We start from the raw sequence: 18,963 nt of genomic DNA, 5'->3' as shown, positions 1-18,963 counted from the left end.
CCAAGGTGCTGGCTAGAACCATGGCTGAGTGAAAAATACCAAGACAGAGCTTAATACGGTACCTTGATCTGGCCTCCCAGGCCACCAACGAATATCAGGGTGGATTTGTTGACTTCCAGGATCGTAGTGGAGCCTGGTGAGGTGGTCTTGACCGCGGGCAGGGGTTCTGAATCCAGCTGGTGGACTGACAGTGTGCCGTGCCTCCCAAAGCGCGTGGCGTTGATGCGGTGCCACTTGTTGTTGTTGATCTGGACGTCGGGGTACTCCAGCTTGGCGTGGCCTGAACCCGCGTCCCACAGGTACGCCACCTTGCCATGCTGCATCTCCACCGCCATGAAGTCCACCTGATATTCAGCGTAAAATTAGACATTTACTTTACACATGTCAGATAGCCATATGGTTATAGTGGTTACACCTTACATTGACATGATAAAATGTTTGTGAAGGGTAGTTTATAGATAGTTATAAATCAACCATCTGGTTGGATGTAGATTATATACAGTAGACTTAAGTTTAAAACGGACTTATGGGTAATCATGATTAGGTACGTCATTGGATATTCAGTACGTGTCAGTGTGTGACTTACGCTGGAGCTGCTGCCCATGTAGAAGAGCAGGTTGTCAGGCTCGCTGGTCTTGACGGTCATGGTAAGAGTGTTGAAGTTACTGGAGGATACCTCAGGTTTGTAGGCCCTCACACAGTTTTTGTCTGCCAGCACTGCCACCTTGATCTATACAGGAGAGTGCAGGACATAAACAGTATTACAATTGAAAGCAGGGTGTGTGTGTGTGTGTGTGTGTGTGTGTGTGTGTGTGTGTGCTGTGTGGTTGTTCCCAATTGTGTGTGTGTGTGTGTGTGTGTGTGTGTGTTGTGTGTGTGTGTGTGTGTGTGTGTTGTGTGTTGTGTGTGTGTTGTTGTGTGTGTGTGTATGTGTGTGTGTGGTGTGTGTGTGTGCTGGAATAGTGACTATACAAGCAGCCTGTTTGCGGTACCTGGCGTATCATCTCTCTGATCTCAGACAGGTTTCTGCTCAGGTTCTCCCCCAGGGTCTTGAGGGGTTTGAGACGGTCATACAGTCTCTCTGTACGACTCTCTGCCTCCTTCAGCTTAGACTCAGCTGTACTGGCTGAGCGGGACAACAGATAGGACAGGTTCATGATACTTACGTCATCTTACTCATTCCTGTTAGTCACATAATATCTCTAGAAATTTGCCTCTAAAGTGATATGACAAGATAACATGATAACAACATTTTACTAGCATTAGACAGGTATTTGGGGCACTACTTGACTTTAAATGTGGTGTCGTTTAATGTGGAAAGGATGGAAGCAAAGATGAAAAACGTTTCCATTACAAAGTTGCTGGCTATAATCTAGCTAGGACCATAGTTGGATGTCTGAATGATGTGTTAGTCTCACCAGTGGATTGTGAGTCGGAGAACAGCTGGTTGGTGTTGGAGATGCTGGTTCTGGCCTGGGCCACAGCCGTGCTGGACTTCTCCAGTCTGACCCGGAGCTCCTCCAGGCGCTCCAGCGCCCTCTGTAGGGAAGCGTTGGCCAAGGCAGCCTGCTCCTTGGCGTCCAGCACCTGCTCACTGGTGCCTACAGGGGGCAGCACAGGCAACGTCACACAAACTGTTTCCCCACTGTCTAGCGTGCCTCTGAGTTTGTGATAAAGTGTTAAATATATGACTTATGTCTACAGTATGTTAAAGCAGAAAGGATATATAAAAGGACAGTTGAGTTGACAGGGCAGCAGATGGCAGTGCCACTCACCGTTGGGCAGGCTGTGGAGCAGGGCGCCTTGCTCTGGGATGAGACGGCTGGTGTTACAGAGTTTCTCTTTCAGCAAGGCCATTCTATCTGTCACATCACTGATGTTTGCCAGGAGACCTAGGGAGGACACACACATATATAATTTACTACCATAAGGCATTCGTGTGTTGTGTGTGTGTGTGTGTGTGTGTGTGTGTGTGTGTGTTGTGTGTGTGTGTGGGTGTGTGTGTGTGTGTGTGTGTGTGTTGGTGTGTGTGTGTGTGTGTGTGTGTGTGTGGTGTGTGTGTGTGTTGTGTTGCATACTCCAACTCACCCTCAGTGCTGTTTCTCAGGGTTAGACTCTCGGCCGAATCTTCATACTACGCCGCACAGCCTCAGATCCCAGATCAGTGAAAGACTCTCTGGCTGGACAGTCTAAAGTCAACACACAGTTATTTACGATACTCCTATAGCTAGCAGGTTTCTGACCCACAACACACTTCATATCCAATGTAGCAGTGGTCATTCTATAGCCTGGTCCCAGATCTGTTTTGTGATCATAGTCATGTGATCATATGACCATAGACAGCACAAACAGATTTGGGACCATTATTCTATTCTATATTGATGTTGATACTGATGTCCACTAGATTAGTGTTGACTCACCATATTGAGGGCCATAGTAGCGGTCAGGTTGGCTAGGTTAGCCATCTCCTCTGCAGGCTGGACGTTAGCTCTGATGTTAGAGTTGCCATGCTCTGCACTGGTGGCGTTCAGAGTGGTATTCATCACCTCCACTAGAGAGCTACATACAGGAAGAGGAAGTTAGGCTGATGTACTGTACATGTATGGACTAAATCGCTACTATATCTATTTAGTCTTTTTTCTATGGCCTAATGTTTGTGATGACGAGGCATTTTGAAATGCATAGACAAAGATACATATGTTGAAGTTCACGCACACACACACCCGCTTGACCGCCGACACACACACATACCTCTGCAGACCCTGGGCCTTCTTGCTGAGTCCGGGCGTGGTCCTCAGCCTTGTAGACCAGCTCCAGAGCATCTTTCTTCCTCAGCTCCATCACCAGCGTGTCCACATGCTTCCCAACATGGGGTTCCACTGCTCCAGCTGGTCCTTGGCCCCTCCCAGGTGCTGTACAGGTCACACACACACACACACACACACACACACACACCACACACACACACACACCACACACACACACACACACACACACACACACACACACACACACACACACACACACACACACACACACACACACACACACACACACAACCAGAGAAACCAGTTCAAACACAGACTCTACTTTTTAAAACACAGCACATTTTTTAATGTAAAGTGACTTCCTGCTTAAATAAAGATTAAATCAACAAATTCACACAATAGGGGGATGCTACTTTATTGCAGTTATACAGTTTATCCACTTTATTTGATATGGATATGGTGGAAATGTGGTGTTATGGTGTGACTTACAGAGGTGATGTTGCTCATGTCCTCTGCTAGATTGACAGCATCCGCCAGGATGTCCTGAGTCTCCTCTAGTTGGGTTTCTGCTGTCTGCTTCAGCCAGCTCACATTCTGCTTCAGACCCTACACACACAGAGACAACACAGTCTAAATACTTCTACTGGAGAATGTATAGACCCTCTTCAGTTACGATGTTTGAAGATGACCAAAAGTCCAAATCAAATCACTTCACAAAGTACATTTGCATATATTGTACATGTATATTCCTACATTTTAATAAAAGTGACCTGATATGATTTGGCATTGGCACAGATCAACAATAATGGCAAACTCGACTACATGTTTATTTATCTTAGGTTAAAGTACTTGAGTATATGAGTATAGTAAGTGTGAATACTGAGTACAAATATTATAGTAGAATATAATAGAATACATGTAATAGAATAAAACTTTGTCCATCCAGGATACACATATACACACATTCTTATATCATACACATGTAAACCAGTCAGTCCATCATGCTGCATACACTAACAACATAGAGGACATTAATACATCATCACATTTAAACCAGTCAGTCCATCATGCTGCATACACTAACAACATAGAGGACATTAATACATCATCACATTTAAACCAGTCAGTCCATCATGCTGCATACACTAACAACATAGAGGATATTAATACATCACACATTTAAACCAGTCAGTCCATCATGCTGCATACACTAACAACATAGAGGATATTAATACATCATCACATTTAAACCAGTCAGTCCATCATGCTGCATACACTAAAACATAGAGGACATTAATACATCATCACATTTAAACCAGTCAGTCCATCATGCTGCATACACTAACAACATAGAGGATATTAATACATCATCACATTTAAACCAGTCAGTCATCATGCTGCATACACTAACAACATAGAGGATATTAATACATCATCACATTTAAACCAGTCAGTCGTCCATCATGCTGCATACACTAACAACATAGAGAATAATAAATCATCACATTTAAACCAGTCAGTCCATCATGCTGCATACACTAACAACATAGAGGACATTAATACATCATCACATTTAAACCAGCAGTCCATCATGCTGCATACACTAACAACATAGAGGATATTAATACATCATCACATTTAAACCAGTCAGTCCATCATGCTGCATACACTAACAACATAGAGGACATTAATACATCATCACATTAAACCAGTCAGTCCATCATGCTGCATACACTAACAACATAGAGGATATTAATACATCATCACATTTAAACCAGTCAGTCCATCATGCTGCATACACTAACAACATAGAGGATATTAAATACATCATCACATTTAAACCAGTCAGTCCATCATGCTGCATACACTAACAACATAAGGACATTAATACATCATCACATTTAAACCAGTCAGTCCATCATGCTGCATACACTAACAACATAGGGGACATTAATACAATCACTCACAACCGACCACTGTCCCAACTGCACTAGATAGATAAGACAATACTGATACAATTTACTTTGCATTTAGAGTCCAACAGCACAAGGAACAAATTAATATTGAGTACTGAATACAGTGATTATAGAGAGTTTGTTAGAGTGATTATAGTGAGTGTGAGTACTCAGTACAGTATTATAGTAAGTGTGAGTACAGTGATTATAGTAAGTTTGGTAGAGTGATTATAGTGAGTGTGAGTACTCAGTACAGTGATTATAGTAAGTGTGGGTACAGTGATTATAGTAATTTTGGTAGAGTGATATAGTGAGTGTGAGTACTCAGTACAGTGATTATAGTAAGTGTGATACAGGATTATAGTAAGTTTGGTAGAGTGATTATAGTGAGTGTGAGTACTCAGTACAGTGATTATAGTAAGTGTGAGTACAGTGATTATAGTAAATGTGAGTACAGTGATTATAGTAAGTGTACTCACCTGGTACTCTGGTAGGTTGGTGTGGATGCTCCCCAGCAGGGTGTGTGTGTGGTTGTTGTTCTCCCTGGCAGTCATCAGTAGGGCATGGGCATCCTCTAGCTGTTGGTGGTGTTCAGTCAGGGTGGTAGAGATGTTGAGGGTCTGGGACTCTATCGCCCCCTGGGGTTCCAGAATGTCCTTCAGCACCCTCTGGAGGAGAGCCTCAGTAGCACTGTGGTACAGGTGTAACCACAGCAGGATTAGTCAAATCAAAATCAAATCAAACTTTATTTGTCACATGCACCGAATACAACAAGTGTAGACCTTACAGTGAAATGCTTACTTACAAGCCCTTAACCAACAGTGCAGTTCAAGAAGAGTTAAGAAAGTATTTACCAAGTAGACTAAAGTAAAAAATTATAATAAAAAGCAACACAATAACAATAACAATAACGAGGCTATATACAGGGGGTACCGGTACCGAGTCAGTGTGCGACAGTACAGGTTAGTTGAGGTAATTTGTACAAGTACTGTCAGTAGGGGTGAAGTGACTATGCATAGATAATAAACATCGAGTAGCAGCAGTGTACAAAGGGGGGGGGGGGGATTCGGCTATTTCAGCCACACCCGTTGTTGACAGGTGTATAAAATCGAGCACAAAGCCATGCAATCACCATAGACAAACATTGCCAGGAGAATGGCCCATACTGAATAGCTCAGTGACTTTCAACATGGCGCCGTCATAGGATGCCAAYTTTCCAACAAGTCAGTTCGTCAAATTTCTGCCCTGCTAGAGCTGCCCCAGTCAACTGTAAGTGCTGTTATTGTGAAGGAGCAACAACAGCTCAGCCGCAAAGTGGTAGGCCATACAAGCTCACAGAACGGGACCGCCGAGTGCTGAAGTGTGTAGCGTGTAAAAATCGTCTGTTCTTTACCGAGTTCCAAACTGTCTCTGGAAGCAACGTTTTATTACGAAAATAAACTTAAACTCAGTGAAGATTGACCCCAAGAGACACACGTAAGAAGGGGTGTCTTATGATGAGCCTCTGTTGACTGTCATGGAAAAAGTGGAGTCGGGAGCTTTTGAAATGGGTTTTGATGGCTGAGCAGCCGCACACAAACCTAAGATCACCATGCGCAATGCCAAGCGTCGGCTGGAGTGGTGTCAAGCTTGCCGCCATTGGACTCTGGAGCAGTGGAAATGCGTTGTCTGGAGTGATGAATCACGCTTCACCAAATCAAATCAAAAAATCAAATCAAACTTTATTTGACACTTGCGCCGAATACAAGAAGTGTAGACTTTACCGTGAAATGCTTACTTACAAGCCCTTAACCAACAGCGCAGTTCAAGAAGAAGAAAATATTTACCAAGTAGGCTAAAATAAAAAGTAATAATGAAAAGTAACACAATAAGAATAACAATAACGAGGCTATATACAGGGGGCACCGGTACTGAGTTAGTGTGCAGGGATACAGGCCAGTTGAGGTAATCTGTACATGTAGGTGGGGGAGAAGTGACTATGCATAGGTAACAAACAAATAGTAAGTAGCAGCTGTGTTCAAGAGGGGGGGGGTCAATGTAAATAGTCCGGTGGCGATTTTATTAACTGTTCAGCAGTCTTATGGCTTTGGGGTAGAAGCTGTTGAGGAGGCTTTTGGTCCTCGACTTGGCGCTCCGGTACCGCTTGCCGTGTGGTAGCAGAGAAAACAGTCTTGGGTGACCGGAGTCTCTGACAATTTTATTGTCTTTCTTCTGACACTGCTATTATATAGGTCCTGGATGGCAGGAAGCTTGGCCATGGTGATATACTGGGCCGTACACACTACCCTCTGTAGTGCCTTAAGGTCAGATGCCGAGCAGTTGCCATACCAGGTGGTGATGCAGCCGGTCAGGATGCTCTCGATGGTGCAGCTGTAGAACCTTTTGAGGATCTGGGGGACCAAATCTTTTCAGTCTCCTGAGGGGAAAAGGTTTTGTCATGCCCTCTTCACAACTGTCATGGTATGTTTGGACCATGATAGTTCGTTGGTGATGTGGACACCAAGGAACTTGAAACTCTCGACCCGCTTCACTACAGCCCTGTCGATGTAGATGGGGGCCTGTTCAGCCCGCCTTTTCCTGTAGTCCACGATCAGCTCCTTAGTGTTGCTCACATTGAGGGAGAGGTTGTTGTCCTGGCACCACACTACCAGTTCTCACTACCAGTACCAGTTCCCACACTACCTCCTCCCTATAGGCCGTCTCAACATTGTTGGTGATCAGGCCTACCACTGTTGTGTCGTCAGCAAACTTAATGATGGTGTTGGAGTCGTGTTTGGCCACGCAGTCATGGGTGAACAGGGAGTACAGGAGGGGACTGAGTATACACCCCCTGAAGGGCCCCAGTGATCAGCGTGGCAGACTTGTTGTTGCTTACTCTTACCACCTGGGGGCGGCCCGTCAGGAAGTCTAGGATCCAGCTGTTTAGTCCCAGAGTCCTGAGCTTAGTGATGAGCTTCGTGAGCTCTATGGTGTTGAATGCTGAGCTGTAGTCAATGAACAGCATTATCACATAGGTGTTCCTTTTGTCCAGGTGGGAAAGGGAAGTGTGGAGTGTGATTGAGATTGCGACATCTGTGGATTTGTTGGGTAGGTATGCAAATTGGAGTGGGTCTAGTGTGTCTGGGAGGATGCTGTTGATGTGAGCCATGACCAGCCTTTCAAAGCACTTCATGGCTACCGGAGTGAGTGCTACGGGGCAGTAATCATTTAGGCAGGTTACCTTCGCTTCCTTGAGCACAGGGATTACAGACTCAGGGAGAGGTTGAAAATGTCAGTGAAGACACTTGACAGTTGGTCAGCGCATGCTTTGAGTACACGTCCTGGAAATCCGTCTGGCCCAGCGGCTTTGTGAATGTTGACCTGTTTAAAGGTTTTGTTCACATCGGCTATGGAGAACGTTATCACACAGTCATCCGGAACAGCTGGTGCTCTCATGCATGCTTCAGTGTTGCTTGCCTCGAAGTGAGCAAAAAAGCTTTAGCTCGTCTGGTAGGCTCGCGTCACTGGGCAGCTCGAGTCTGGGTTTCCCTTTGTAGTCTGTAATAGTTTTCAAGCCCTGCCACATCCGACGAGCGTCAGAGCCGGTGTAGTAGAATTCAATCTTAATCCTGTATTGACGCTTTGCTTGTTTGATGGTTCGTCTGATGGCCTAGCGGGATTTCTTATAAGCGTCCGGATTAGTCTCCCGCTCCTTGAAAGCGGCAGCTCTAGCCTTTAGCTCGATGCGGATGTTGCCTGTAATCCATGGCTTCTGGTTGGGATATGTATGTACGGTCACTGTGGGGATGACGACGTCGTCTATGCACTTATTGATGTCTTCACTGTCTTCACTGTCTCAGCCTCCAGTATTTATGCTGCAGTAGTTTATGTGTCGGGGGGCTAGGGTCAGTCTGTTATATCTGGAGTACTTCTCCTGTCTGATGCGGTGTCCTGTGTGAATTTAAGTATGCTCTCTCTAATTCTCTCTTTCTCTCTTTCTTTCTTTCTCTCTCTCGGGGGACCTGAGCCCTAGGACCATGCCTCAGGACTACCCGGCATGATGATTCCTTGCTGTCCCCAGTACACCTGGCCATGCTGCTGCTCCAGTTTCAACTGTTCTGCCTGCGGCTATGGAACCCTGACCTGTTCACCGGATGTGCTACCTGTCGCAGACCTTCTGTTTTCAACTCTCTAGAGACAGCAGCAGCGGTAGAGATACTCTCAATGATCGGCTATGAAAAGCCAACTGACATTTACTCCTGAGGTGCTGACTTGTTGTACCCTTGACAACTACTGTGATTATTATTATTTGACCATGCTGGTCATTTATGAACATTTGAACATCTTGGCCATGTTCTGTTATAATCTCCACCCGGCACAGCCAGAAGAGGACTGCCCACCCCTCATAGCCTGGTTCCTCTCTAGGTTTCTTCCTAGGTTTTTGCCTTTCTATGGAGTTTGTCCTAGCCACCGTGCTTCTACACCTGCATTGCTTGCTGTTTGGGGTTTTAGGCTGGGTTTCTGTACAGCACTTTGAGATATCAGCTGATGTAAGAAGGGCTATATAAATAAATTTGATTTGATTTGATTGATGAAGCCGATGACTGAGGTGGTGTACTCCTCAATGCCATTGGATGAATCCCGGAACATATTCCAGTCTGTGCTAGCAAAACAGTCCTGTAGTGTAGCATCTGCGTCATCTGATCTACTTCTGTATCGAGCGAGTCACTGGTACTTCCTGCTTTAGTTTTTGCTTGTAAGCAGCATACCACCCTGCATACCACTGCTGGCTTGCTTCTGAAGCTAAGCAGGGTTGGTCCTCGTCAGTCCCTGGATGGGAGACTAGATGCTGGTGGAAGTGGTGTTGGAAGCCCAGTAGGAGGCACTCTTTCCTCTGGTCTAAAGAAAATATCCCAATGCCCCAGTGTAGGGTGCTGTCTTTCAGATGGGATGTTAAATGGGTGTCCTGACTCTCTGAGGTCATTAAAGATCCCATGGCACTTATCGTAAGAGTAGGTGTGTTAACCCTGGTGTCCTGGCTAAATTCCCAATCTGGCCTTCATACCATCACAGTCACCTAAAAATCCCCAGTGTAAAATTGGCTCATTCATCCCCCTCCTCTCCCCTGTAACTATTCCCCAGGTTGTTGCTGTATATGAGAATGTGCGGGGGAGAGCTTTGTATGCATCTCTGTGTGTGCAGTGATGGTGGTCTAGGATTATTTTTCCTCTGGATGCACATGTGGCATGCTGGTAAAAATGTGGTAAAACTGATTTAAGTTTGCCTGCATTAAAGTCCCCGGCCACTAGGAGCGCCGCTTCTGGGTGAGAATTTTCTTCTTTGATTATGGCCTTATAGAGTTGGTTGAGAGCGGTCTTAGTGCCAGCTTCGTGCTGTGGTGGTAAATAGACGGCTATGAATAATATAGATGAGAACTCTCTTGGTAGAYAGTGTGGTCTACAGCTTATYATAAGGTACTCTACCTCAGGCGAGCAATACCTCGAGACTTCTTTAATATTAGAGATTGCGCACCAGCTGTTATTGACAACAAGACACACACCTCCACCCCTCGTTTTACCAGACCTAGCTTCTCTGTTCTGCCGGTGCATGGAAAATCCCACCCGCTCTATATTATCCGTATCGTCGTTCAGCCACGTCTCGGTGAAACATAAGATATTGCAGTTTTTAATCGTAGGTCATCAATTTTATTTTCCATTGATTGCACGTTAGCAAGAAGAACGGATGGCAGTGGGAGTACTCACTCGCCTACGTATTCTCAGAAGGCAACCCGATCTGTGGCCCCTTTTCCTGTGTCTTTTCTTCAAACAAATTACTGTGATCTGAGCCTGTTCCGGTGAAAGCAGTATATACTTCTCGTCGGACTTGTTAAAGGAAAAAGTTTCTTCCAGTCTGCGGTGAGTACATACACATACTATAGTGTAGTAACTATACTTAAATACAGCTTTACTAAACACCATTACAGCTCATAACTGTGTTACACAGTAGGCCTATAGTCAAATAACCCAGTATGACTAGAAACAGTATTACTAACATTAACTGACCTGAGTTCTGTAGAGACGCTGGTATTGGCCTGGGATAGGTTGACTAATTTGATGGTTTCCAACATGGCCGCCACCTGCTCCCATAGACGTGTGCTGTTAGCCTCGTCCTTCTCCACGTTCTCTGTCCTGTTCAGATCGGCAGCTTCCTCCGCCAGGACTGAGCCAATCACAGAGAGGGAGGGGCTTTGATGTTAACCATTTGTATTATGAACAAAAATATTTCACTTTTACTCAACCAGGAGATATTACAAATATTGATCAATATCACAAAACATTAAATTGTTCACTAAATGGGCATACTTTGAAGTTACACATTTCCTATGGAAACCTAAGATGGAATATAAAAACATAGCAATGCATGTTGTGCTGTTGCTATTTGCTGTACCTTGTATGGCAGTGTGAATGGTGGTGATGTACTCCAGAAACTTGGCCCCCTGGGTAATGCTGTTCTCTGTGGACTGAGCCACTTCCTCTCCATCAGCAGACAGCCCTGTAGCCTTCCGTAGCAGTCCGTCTATGTCCTGGGTGAGATTTGTCAAGTCCTCCTCCGCCCTGTTCAGGTGATATGCTGGGCTACTTTCCCAAGACATCAGACTCTAGGAGAGAAATGAGGACAAGTGTGTTACAACAGTCTTTCTCACATTGAATGTGTACTGAGTACTTCTGAACTTAAGACAGGGGATTAAAAAGCTGACTTCCTGACCTCCTAGACAGAGAGGTATAACATGAGCCCTCTTTTACCTTGACCTCTCGTGTGTCATTCTCCAGGCTGACCAGTGTGCTGTAGGGGGACAGGATGACCCCGGTCAGGTTGACAGACAGGAAGGAGCTCTCTAATGCATCCAGGTCATCCAGGAGGATCCCCGTACACTCATCATCACACGCTGAGGGGAGAGGGAGTAGGCAGGGAGGGAGAGGAAGGAGTTCAGGATATCCGATTTCAAATTAGGACATTACTGCAGTTGTGTGTGTGTGGTGTGTGTGTGTGTGTGTGTGTGTGTGTGTGTTTGTGTGTTGTGTGTGTGTGTGTGTGTGTGTGTTGTGTGTGTGTGTGGTGGTGTGTGTGGTGTGTGTGTGTGTGTGTTATTAGAAAGACGCAACAGAGGTAACCGCTGGTACAAGTCTAAAACTGATATGCCCCCAACATTTCCACTAATGAATAAACCAATCAGAGTCTACTCTCGTCACGAAACATAAACAGTTGAAGTCGGAAGTTTACATACACTTAGGTTGGAGTCATTAAAACTTGTTTTTCAACCACTCCACAAATTTCTGTTAACAAACTATAGTTTTTGCAAGTCGGTTAGGACATCTACTTATGCATGACCACAAGTAATTTTTTCCAACAATTGTTTTACAGATTATTTCACTTACACAATTCCAGTGGTCAGAAGTTTACATACACTAAGTTGACTGTGCCTTTAAAACAGCTTGGAAAATTCCAGAAAATGATGTCATGACTTTTTAAGCTTCTGATAGGCTAATTGACATCATTTGAGTCAATTGGAGTGTACCTGTGGATGTATTTCAAGGCCTACCTTCAAACTCCGTGCCTCTTTGCTTGACATCATGGGAAAATCTAAATAAATCTGAGTCATGAATTTAGAAGCTGTGAGAGGGTGCCCTGGTAAAGATTCAACATCTGCTTGCAAATGTGCCTCTTCCACAGAAGCTTCTGAGGAAGATGAATAACAGAAGAAGATGAACATATCGCACCACACGTGACGTTGTCTTCCTGAGCCAAAGAGAGGAGGGTTTAAGTGTCTATGCTTTAACACACCACACGTGACGTTGTCTTCCTGAGCCAAAGAGAGGAGGTTTAGGTGTCTATGCTTTAACACACCACACGTACGTTGTCTTCCTGAGCCAAAGAGAGGAGGTTTAGGTGTCTATGCTTTAACACACCACACGTGACGTTGTCTTCCTGAGCCAAAGAGAGAGGTTTAGTGTCTATGCTTTAACCACACCACACGTGACTTGTCTTCCTGAGCCAAAGAGAGGAGGGTTAGGGTCTATGCTTAACACACCACACGTGACGTTGTCTTCCTGAGCCAAAGAGAGGAGGTTTAGTGTCTATGCTTTAACACACCACACGTGACGTTGTCTTCCTGAGCCAAAGAGAGGAGGGTTTAGGTGTCTATGCTTTAACACACCACAGCGTGACGTTGTCTTCCTGAGCCAAAGAGAGGAGGGTTTAGGTGTCTATGCTTTAACACACCACACGTGACGTTGTCTTCCTGAGCCAAAGAGAGGAGGCTTTAGGTGTCCCGAATATTGAGAGGATTTACACTGCTACCAGACTGACTCACCTGTTGAACATGCTCAACAGTGACGATGTGACAGTTAAGGAGTTAGCCAGAGCTTCCCTCGTTCTGGACCTAAAGAGGCGGAAGGTTCCACATACCAGGGACACTGAGGACAACTTCCTGGGCTTCAGTAGGAAGGCCAAATGGAAAACTGGACACTCGGGCTGCGGGCTTTGGTGTCTGGTCAGCCTGGCCGGACCTCAATGACCTGTGCAACCCGACTGGAGTGGAGCTCAGGTGGACACGGACTGATATGGAAACTGAGCCAGTGACTGCCTCTGATGCAGTTGTGGCAGATTGTGGTGTTGTTGTGGAGGCTTCTGTCACCCATGATGGAACATCTCATCCTACATCCAGGACAACAGACGGGATGCATCCTACATCCTTGGTTTCAGACGGATGCAGCTACTGCAACACTGGACTGTGCTGACCACTCTGTCTGCCATTCCATGTACCAGAATGYTTCCGTTGGCGAGGACATTCTCATCTTTACTGTTAAGGCGAGGCTGCAAGTTCTACCAACAAAATATCATCTAGCACTCTGGTACGCTTTAAACCATGACCCATTTTGTATTCTACATAATGTTGTGAATGGCTGCTGTTCATATGAGGATTTGTACATTGCAAGACTTGACCGCCTTGTCGACCTGATAGCCGGTGAGACAAGTGGTCTCACCAACAGCACACATACATAAACAATCTTGTGTAAGGGGAATCTGGTTTGATGTTGATGATGATGTGTTTTCTGKGTGTCAAATACACCAGATGTTGTTGTTGATGGTGGTCTCGGCCACGTACACAGGCTTGCAGTGTGTGGCCTCCAGATTGCGGGCCTGATAAAAACTAGGGCAAAGCAATTGGCTAAGCTCTGCTCTGTTTCAACTGTCATGGGCCGCCTAGCTGTTTGGAGAAGGAGGTGCTTTCTGTACCCTTGAGTACCATGCATACAGGCATCCTTTTTTGTAAATTTGATTAGTGGATTCAAATAAAGTATTTAAAATGTGTGTGTGTGTGTGTGTGTGTGTGTGTGTGTGTGTGTGTGTGTGTGTGTGTGTGGTGTTCGGTAGTACTCACAGACACACTGGTCCCCGTCCAGGACGTGTCTCGCCTCGCCACTTGTCACACAAATGTCCCCTGACCCCGGCCTTACATTCACACTGGCCCTTCAGAGAGTCACACACTAGATGAGAAGAACCTGCAGTACTACACTGACACGCCTCACACTTCCCTCCTGGACCAAACGGGTTCCCATAGTAACCCACTGAACACCTGAAAAGGGAGGGAGGAGAGAGAGCGGGGATGCAAAGAAACAGTGAGTGGGAAAGTAATGTAATAGAAAATGAAAATATAACGTTTGTCTCAGTCTGATTGTAGCGAGGCTTCTAGTGACAGAGACACTGACTTTGATCCAACAAGTCACACAGTAGCTGTGTAGTACTCTCTCTAACTCCACAGTAGTTGTTTAGTACTCTCTCTAACCTAGCTGTGTAGTACTCTCTCTTACCTCCACAGTAGCTGTGTAGTACTCTCTCTTACCTCCACAGTAGCTGTGTAGTACTCTCTCTAAACTCCACAGTAGCTGTGTAGTACTCTCTCTTACCCCACAGTAGCTGTGTAGTACTCTCTCTAACCTCCACAGTAACTGTGTATACTCTCTCTAACCTCCACAGTAGCTGTGAAGTACTCTCTCTAACCTCCCACACAGTAGCTGTAGTACTCTCTCTTATCTCCACAGTAGCTGTGTAGTACTCTCTCTAACCTCCACAGTAGCTGTGTAGTACTCTCTCTAACCTCCACAGTAGCTGTGTAGTACTCTCTCTAACGTCCACAGTAGCTGAATAGTACTCTCTCTAACTCTCACAGTAGCTGTGTAGTACTCTCTCTAACCTAGCTTTGTAGTACTCTCTCTACCTCCACAGTAGCTGTGTAGTACTCTCTCTTACCTCCACAGTAGCTGTGTAGTACTCTCTCTAACCTCCACAGTAGCTGTGTAGTACCTCTCTAACCTCCACAGTAGCTGTGTAGTACTCTCTCTTACCTCCACAGTAGCTGTGGTAGTACTCTCTCTAACCTCCACAGTAGCTGTTTATCTCTCTTCTTAACTCCACGGTAGCTGTGTAGTACTCTCTCTTACCTCCACAGTAGCTGTTTAACTCTCTTCTAACCTCCACAGTAGCTTGTAGTACTCTCTCAACCTAGCTGTGTTACTCTCTCTTACCTCACCTAGCTGTGTAGTACTATATCTAACCTCCACAGTAGCTGTTATACTATCTATCTCCACAGTGCTGTGTATACTCTCTCTTACCTCCACAGTAGCTGAATAAGCTCTCTCTAACCTCCACAGTAGCTGTGTATATCTCTCTTACCTCCACATAGCTTAGTACTCTCTTCTCCACATAGCTGTGTATACTCTCTCTTACCTCCACAGTAGCTGTGTAGTACTCTCTCTTACCTCCACAGTAGCTGTGTAGTACTCTCTCTAACCTCCACAGTAGCTGTTAGTACTCTCTCTAACTCCACAGTAGCTGTGTAGTACTCTCTCTAACGCCACAGTAGCTGTGTAGTACTCTCTCTAATACCTAGCTGTGTAGTACTCTCTCTTACCTCCATAGTAGCTGTTAGTACTCTCTCTACCTCCACAGTAGCTGTTAGTTACTCTCTCTAACCTCCACAGTAGCTGTGTAGTACTCTCTCTAACCTCCACAGTAGCTGTGTAGTACTCTCTCTTACCTCCACAGTACTGTGTAGTACTCTCTTAACCTCCACAGTAGCTGTGTAGTACTCCTCTCTAACCTCCACGGAGCTGTGTATACTCTCTCTTACCTCCACAGTAGCTGTGTATACTCTCTCTAACCTCCACAGTAGCTGTGTAGTACTCTCTCTAACCTAGCTGTGTAGTACTCTCTCTTACCTCCACGTAGCTGTGTATACTATATCTAACCTCCACAGTAGCTGTGTATACTATATCTATCCTCCACAGTAGCTGTAGTACTCTCTCTTACCTCCACAGTAGCTGAATAATGCTCTCTCTAACCTCCACAGTAGCTGTGTAGTACTCTCTCTTACCTCCACAGTATCTGAATATACTCTCTCTTACCTCCACAGTAGCTGGTATACTCTCTCTTACCTCCACAGTACTGTTAGTACTCTCTCTTACCTCCACAATAGCTGTGTAGTACTCTCTCTTACCTCCACAGTAGCTGAAATACTCTCTCTAACCTCCACAGTAGCTGAATAGTGCTCTCTCTAACCTCCACAGTAGCTGATAGTGCCTCTCTAACCTCCACAGTAGCTAGTATCTCTCTCTAACCTCCACAGTAGCTGTGTAGTACTCTCTCTTACCTCCACAGTAGTGCTTATACTCTCTCTTACCTCCACAGTAGCTGTTACTCTCTCTTACCTCCACATAGCTGTGTAGTACTCTCCTTACCTCCACAGTAGCTGTGTAGTACTCTCCTTACCTCCACAGTACTGTGTAGTACTCTCTCTTACCTCCACAGTAGCTGAGTAGTACTCTCCTTACCTCCACAGTAGCTATGTAGTACTCCTCTACCTCCACAGCACTGTGGATACTCTCTCTACCCCACATACTGTGTAGTACTCTCTCTTACCTCCACAGTAGCTGTGTAGTACTCTCTCTAACCTCCACAGTAGCTGTGTAGTACTCTCTCTAACCTCCACAGTAGCTGTGTATACTCTCTCTTACCTCCACAGTAGCTGAGTATACTCTCTCTTACCTCCACAGTAGCTGTGTATACTCTCTCTTACCCCACAGTAGCTGGTAGTACTCTCTCTTACCTCCACAGTAGATGTGTAGTACTCTCTCTTACCTCCACAGTAGCTGTGTAGTACTCTCTCTAACCTCCACAGTAGCTGTGTATACTCTCTCAACCTCCACAGTAGCTGTGTAGTACTCTCTCTAACCTCCACAGTAGCTGTGTATACTCTCTCTTACCTCCACAAAGCTGTGTAGTACTCTCTCTTACCTCCACAGTAGCTGTGTATACTCTCTCTAACCTCCACAGTAGCTGTGTAGTACTCTCTCTAACCTCCACAGTAGCTGTGTAGTACTCTCTCTACCTCCACAGTAGCTGTAGTACTCTCTCTAACCTCCACAGCCAGCTGTGTAGTACTCTCTCTAACCTCCACAGTAGCTGTGTATACTCTCTCTTACCTCCACAAGAGCTGTGTAGTACTCTCTCTTACCTCCACATAGCTGTGTAGTACTCTCTCTAACCTCCACAGTAGCTGTGTAGTACTCTCTCTAAACCTCCACAGTAGCTGTGTAGACTTCTCTACTCCCAGTACTGTTATACTCTCCTAACTCCACAGTAGCTGTGTAGTACTCTCTCTAACCTCCACAGTAGCTGTGTAGTACTCTCTGCTTACCTCCACAAGCTGTGTTACTCTCTCTAACCTCCACAGTAGCTGTTATACTCTCTCTTACCTCCACATAGCTGTGTAGTACTCTCTCTTACCTCCACAGTAGCTGTGTAGTACTCTCTCTGACCCTCCACAGTAGCTGTGTAGTACTCTTCTTACCTCCACAGTAGCTGTGTATACTCTCTCTAACCTCCACAGTAGCTGTGTAGTACTCTCTCTAACCTCCACAGTAGCTGTGTAGTACTCTCTCTTACTCCATAGCTTAATACTCTCTCTTACCTCCACAGTAGCTGTGCAGTCTCTCTCTAACCTCCACAGTACTGTGTAGTACTCTCTCTAACCTCCACAGTAGCTGTGTAGTACTCTCTCTAACCTCCACAGTAGCTGTGTAGTACTCTCTCTAACCTCCACAGTAGCTGTGTAGTACTCTCTCTAACCTCCACAGTAGCTGTGTAGTACTCTCTCTAACCTCCACAGTAGCTGTTGTAGTACTCTCTCTTACCTCCACATACTGTGTAGTACTCTCTCTACCTCCACAGTAGCTGTGTAGTACTCTCTCTAACCTCCACAGTAAGCTGTGTATACTCTCTCTAACCCCACAGTAGCTGTGTATACTCTCTCTTACCTCCACATAGCTGTGTAGTACTCTCTCTTACCTCCACAGTAGCTGTGTAGTACTCTCTCTTACCTCCACAGTAGCGTGTAGTTACTCTTCTAACCTCCACAGTAGCTGTGTATACTCTCTCTAACCTCCACAGACTGGTAGACTCTCTCTACCTCCAAGTAGCTGTGTAGTACTCTCTCTAACCTCCACAGTACTGTTAGTACTCTCTCTAACCTCCACAGTACTGTGTATACTCTCTCTACCTCCACAGTAGCTGTTAACTCTCTCTAACCTCCACGGTAGCTGTTAGTTACTCTCTCTTACCTCCACAGCAGCTGTGTAGTACTCTCTCTTACCTCCACAGTAGCGTGTAGTACTCTCTCTGACCTCCACAGTAGCTGTAGTAGTACTCTCTCTTACCTCCACAGTAGCTGTGTATACTCTCTCTTACCTCCACAGTAGCCTGTGTAGTACTCTCTCTTACCTCCACAAGTAGCTGTGTAGTACTCTCTCTACCTCCACAGTAGCTGTTAGTACTCTCTCTTACCTCCACAAGTCTGTGTAGTACTCTCTCTAACCTCCACAGTAGCTGTGTAGTACTCTCTCTAACCTCCACAGTAGCTGTGTAGTACCTCTCTTACCTCCACAGTAAGCTGAATATAGTACTCTCTCTTACCTCCACAGTAGCTGTGTAGTACTCTCTCTACCTCCACAGTAGCTGTTAGTACTCTCTCTTACCTCCACAGTAGTGTGTTATACTCTCTCTTACCTTCACAGTACTGTTTAGTACTCTCTCTAACCTCCACAGTAAGCTGTGTAGTACTCTCTCTTACCTCCACAGTAGCTGTGTAGTACTCTCTCTTACCTCCACAGTAGCTGTGTAGATTACTCTCTCTAACCTCCACA

At 45.4% G+C, this 18,963-nt stretch overlaps 1 protein-coding gene across 1 annotated transcript in view; it reads right to left on the bottom strand.

The window, feature by feature from the left end:
- Nucleotides 1-18,963, bottom strand: part of lama1 (laminin, alpha 1) — a 73,364-nt gene that overhangs the window by 8,881 nt on the left and 45,520 nt on the right. The window contains 18 exon segments of the mRNA XM_070435671.1: nucleotides 63-344; nucleotides 587-730; nucleotides 993-1,126; nucleotides 1,419-1,601; nucleotides 1,776-1,892; nucleotides 2,089-2,124; nucleotides 2,127-2,174; nucleotides 2,402-2,559; nucleotides 2,752-2,781; nucleotides 2,783-2,864; nucleotides 2,867-2,912; nucleotides 3,258-3,374; nucleotides 5,203-5,413; nucleotides 10,765-10,921; nucleotides 11,150-11,360; nucleotides 11,506-11,648; nucleotides 14,145-14,181; nucleotides 14,183-14,339. Of these exon segments, the coding sequence (XP_070291772.1) occupies nucleotides 63-344; nucleotides 587-730; nucleotides 993-1,126; nucleotides 1,419-1,601; nucleotides 1,776-1,892; nucleotides 2,089-2,124; nucleotides 2,127-2,174; nucleotides 2,402-2,559; nucleotides 2,752-2,781; nucleotides 2,783-2,864; nucleotides 2,867-2,912; nucleotides 3,258-3,374; nucleotides 5,203-5,413; nucleotides 10,765-10,921; nucleotides 11,150-11,360; nucleotides 11,506-11,648; nucleotides 14,145-14,181; nucleotides 14,183-14,339 (2,293 nt within the window).

This window comes from Salvelinus sp. IW2-2015, linkage group LG27, assembly GCF_002910315.2.
Source record: "Salvelinus sp. IW2-2015 linkage group LG27, ASM291031v2, whole genome shotgun sequence".
NCBI classification, from domain to species: Eukaryota; Metazoa; Chordata; class Actinopteri; order Salmoniformes; family Salmonidae; genus Salvelinus; species Salvelinus sp. IW2-2015.
This window is presented reverse-complemented; position numbering and strand designations above follow the sequence as displayed.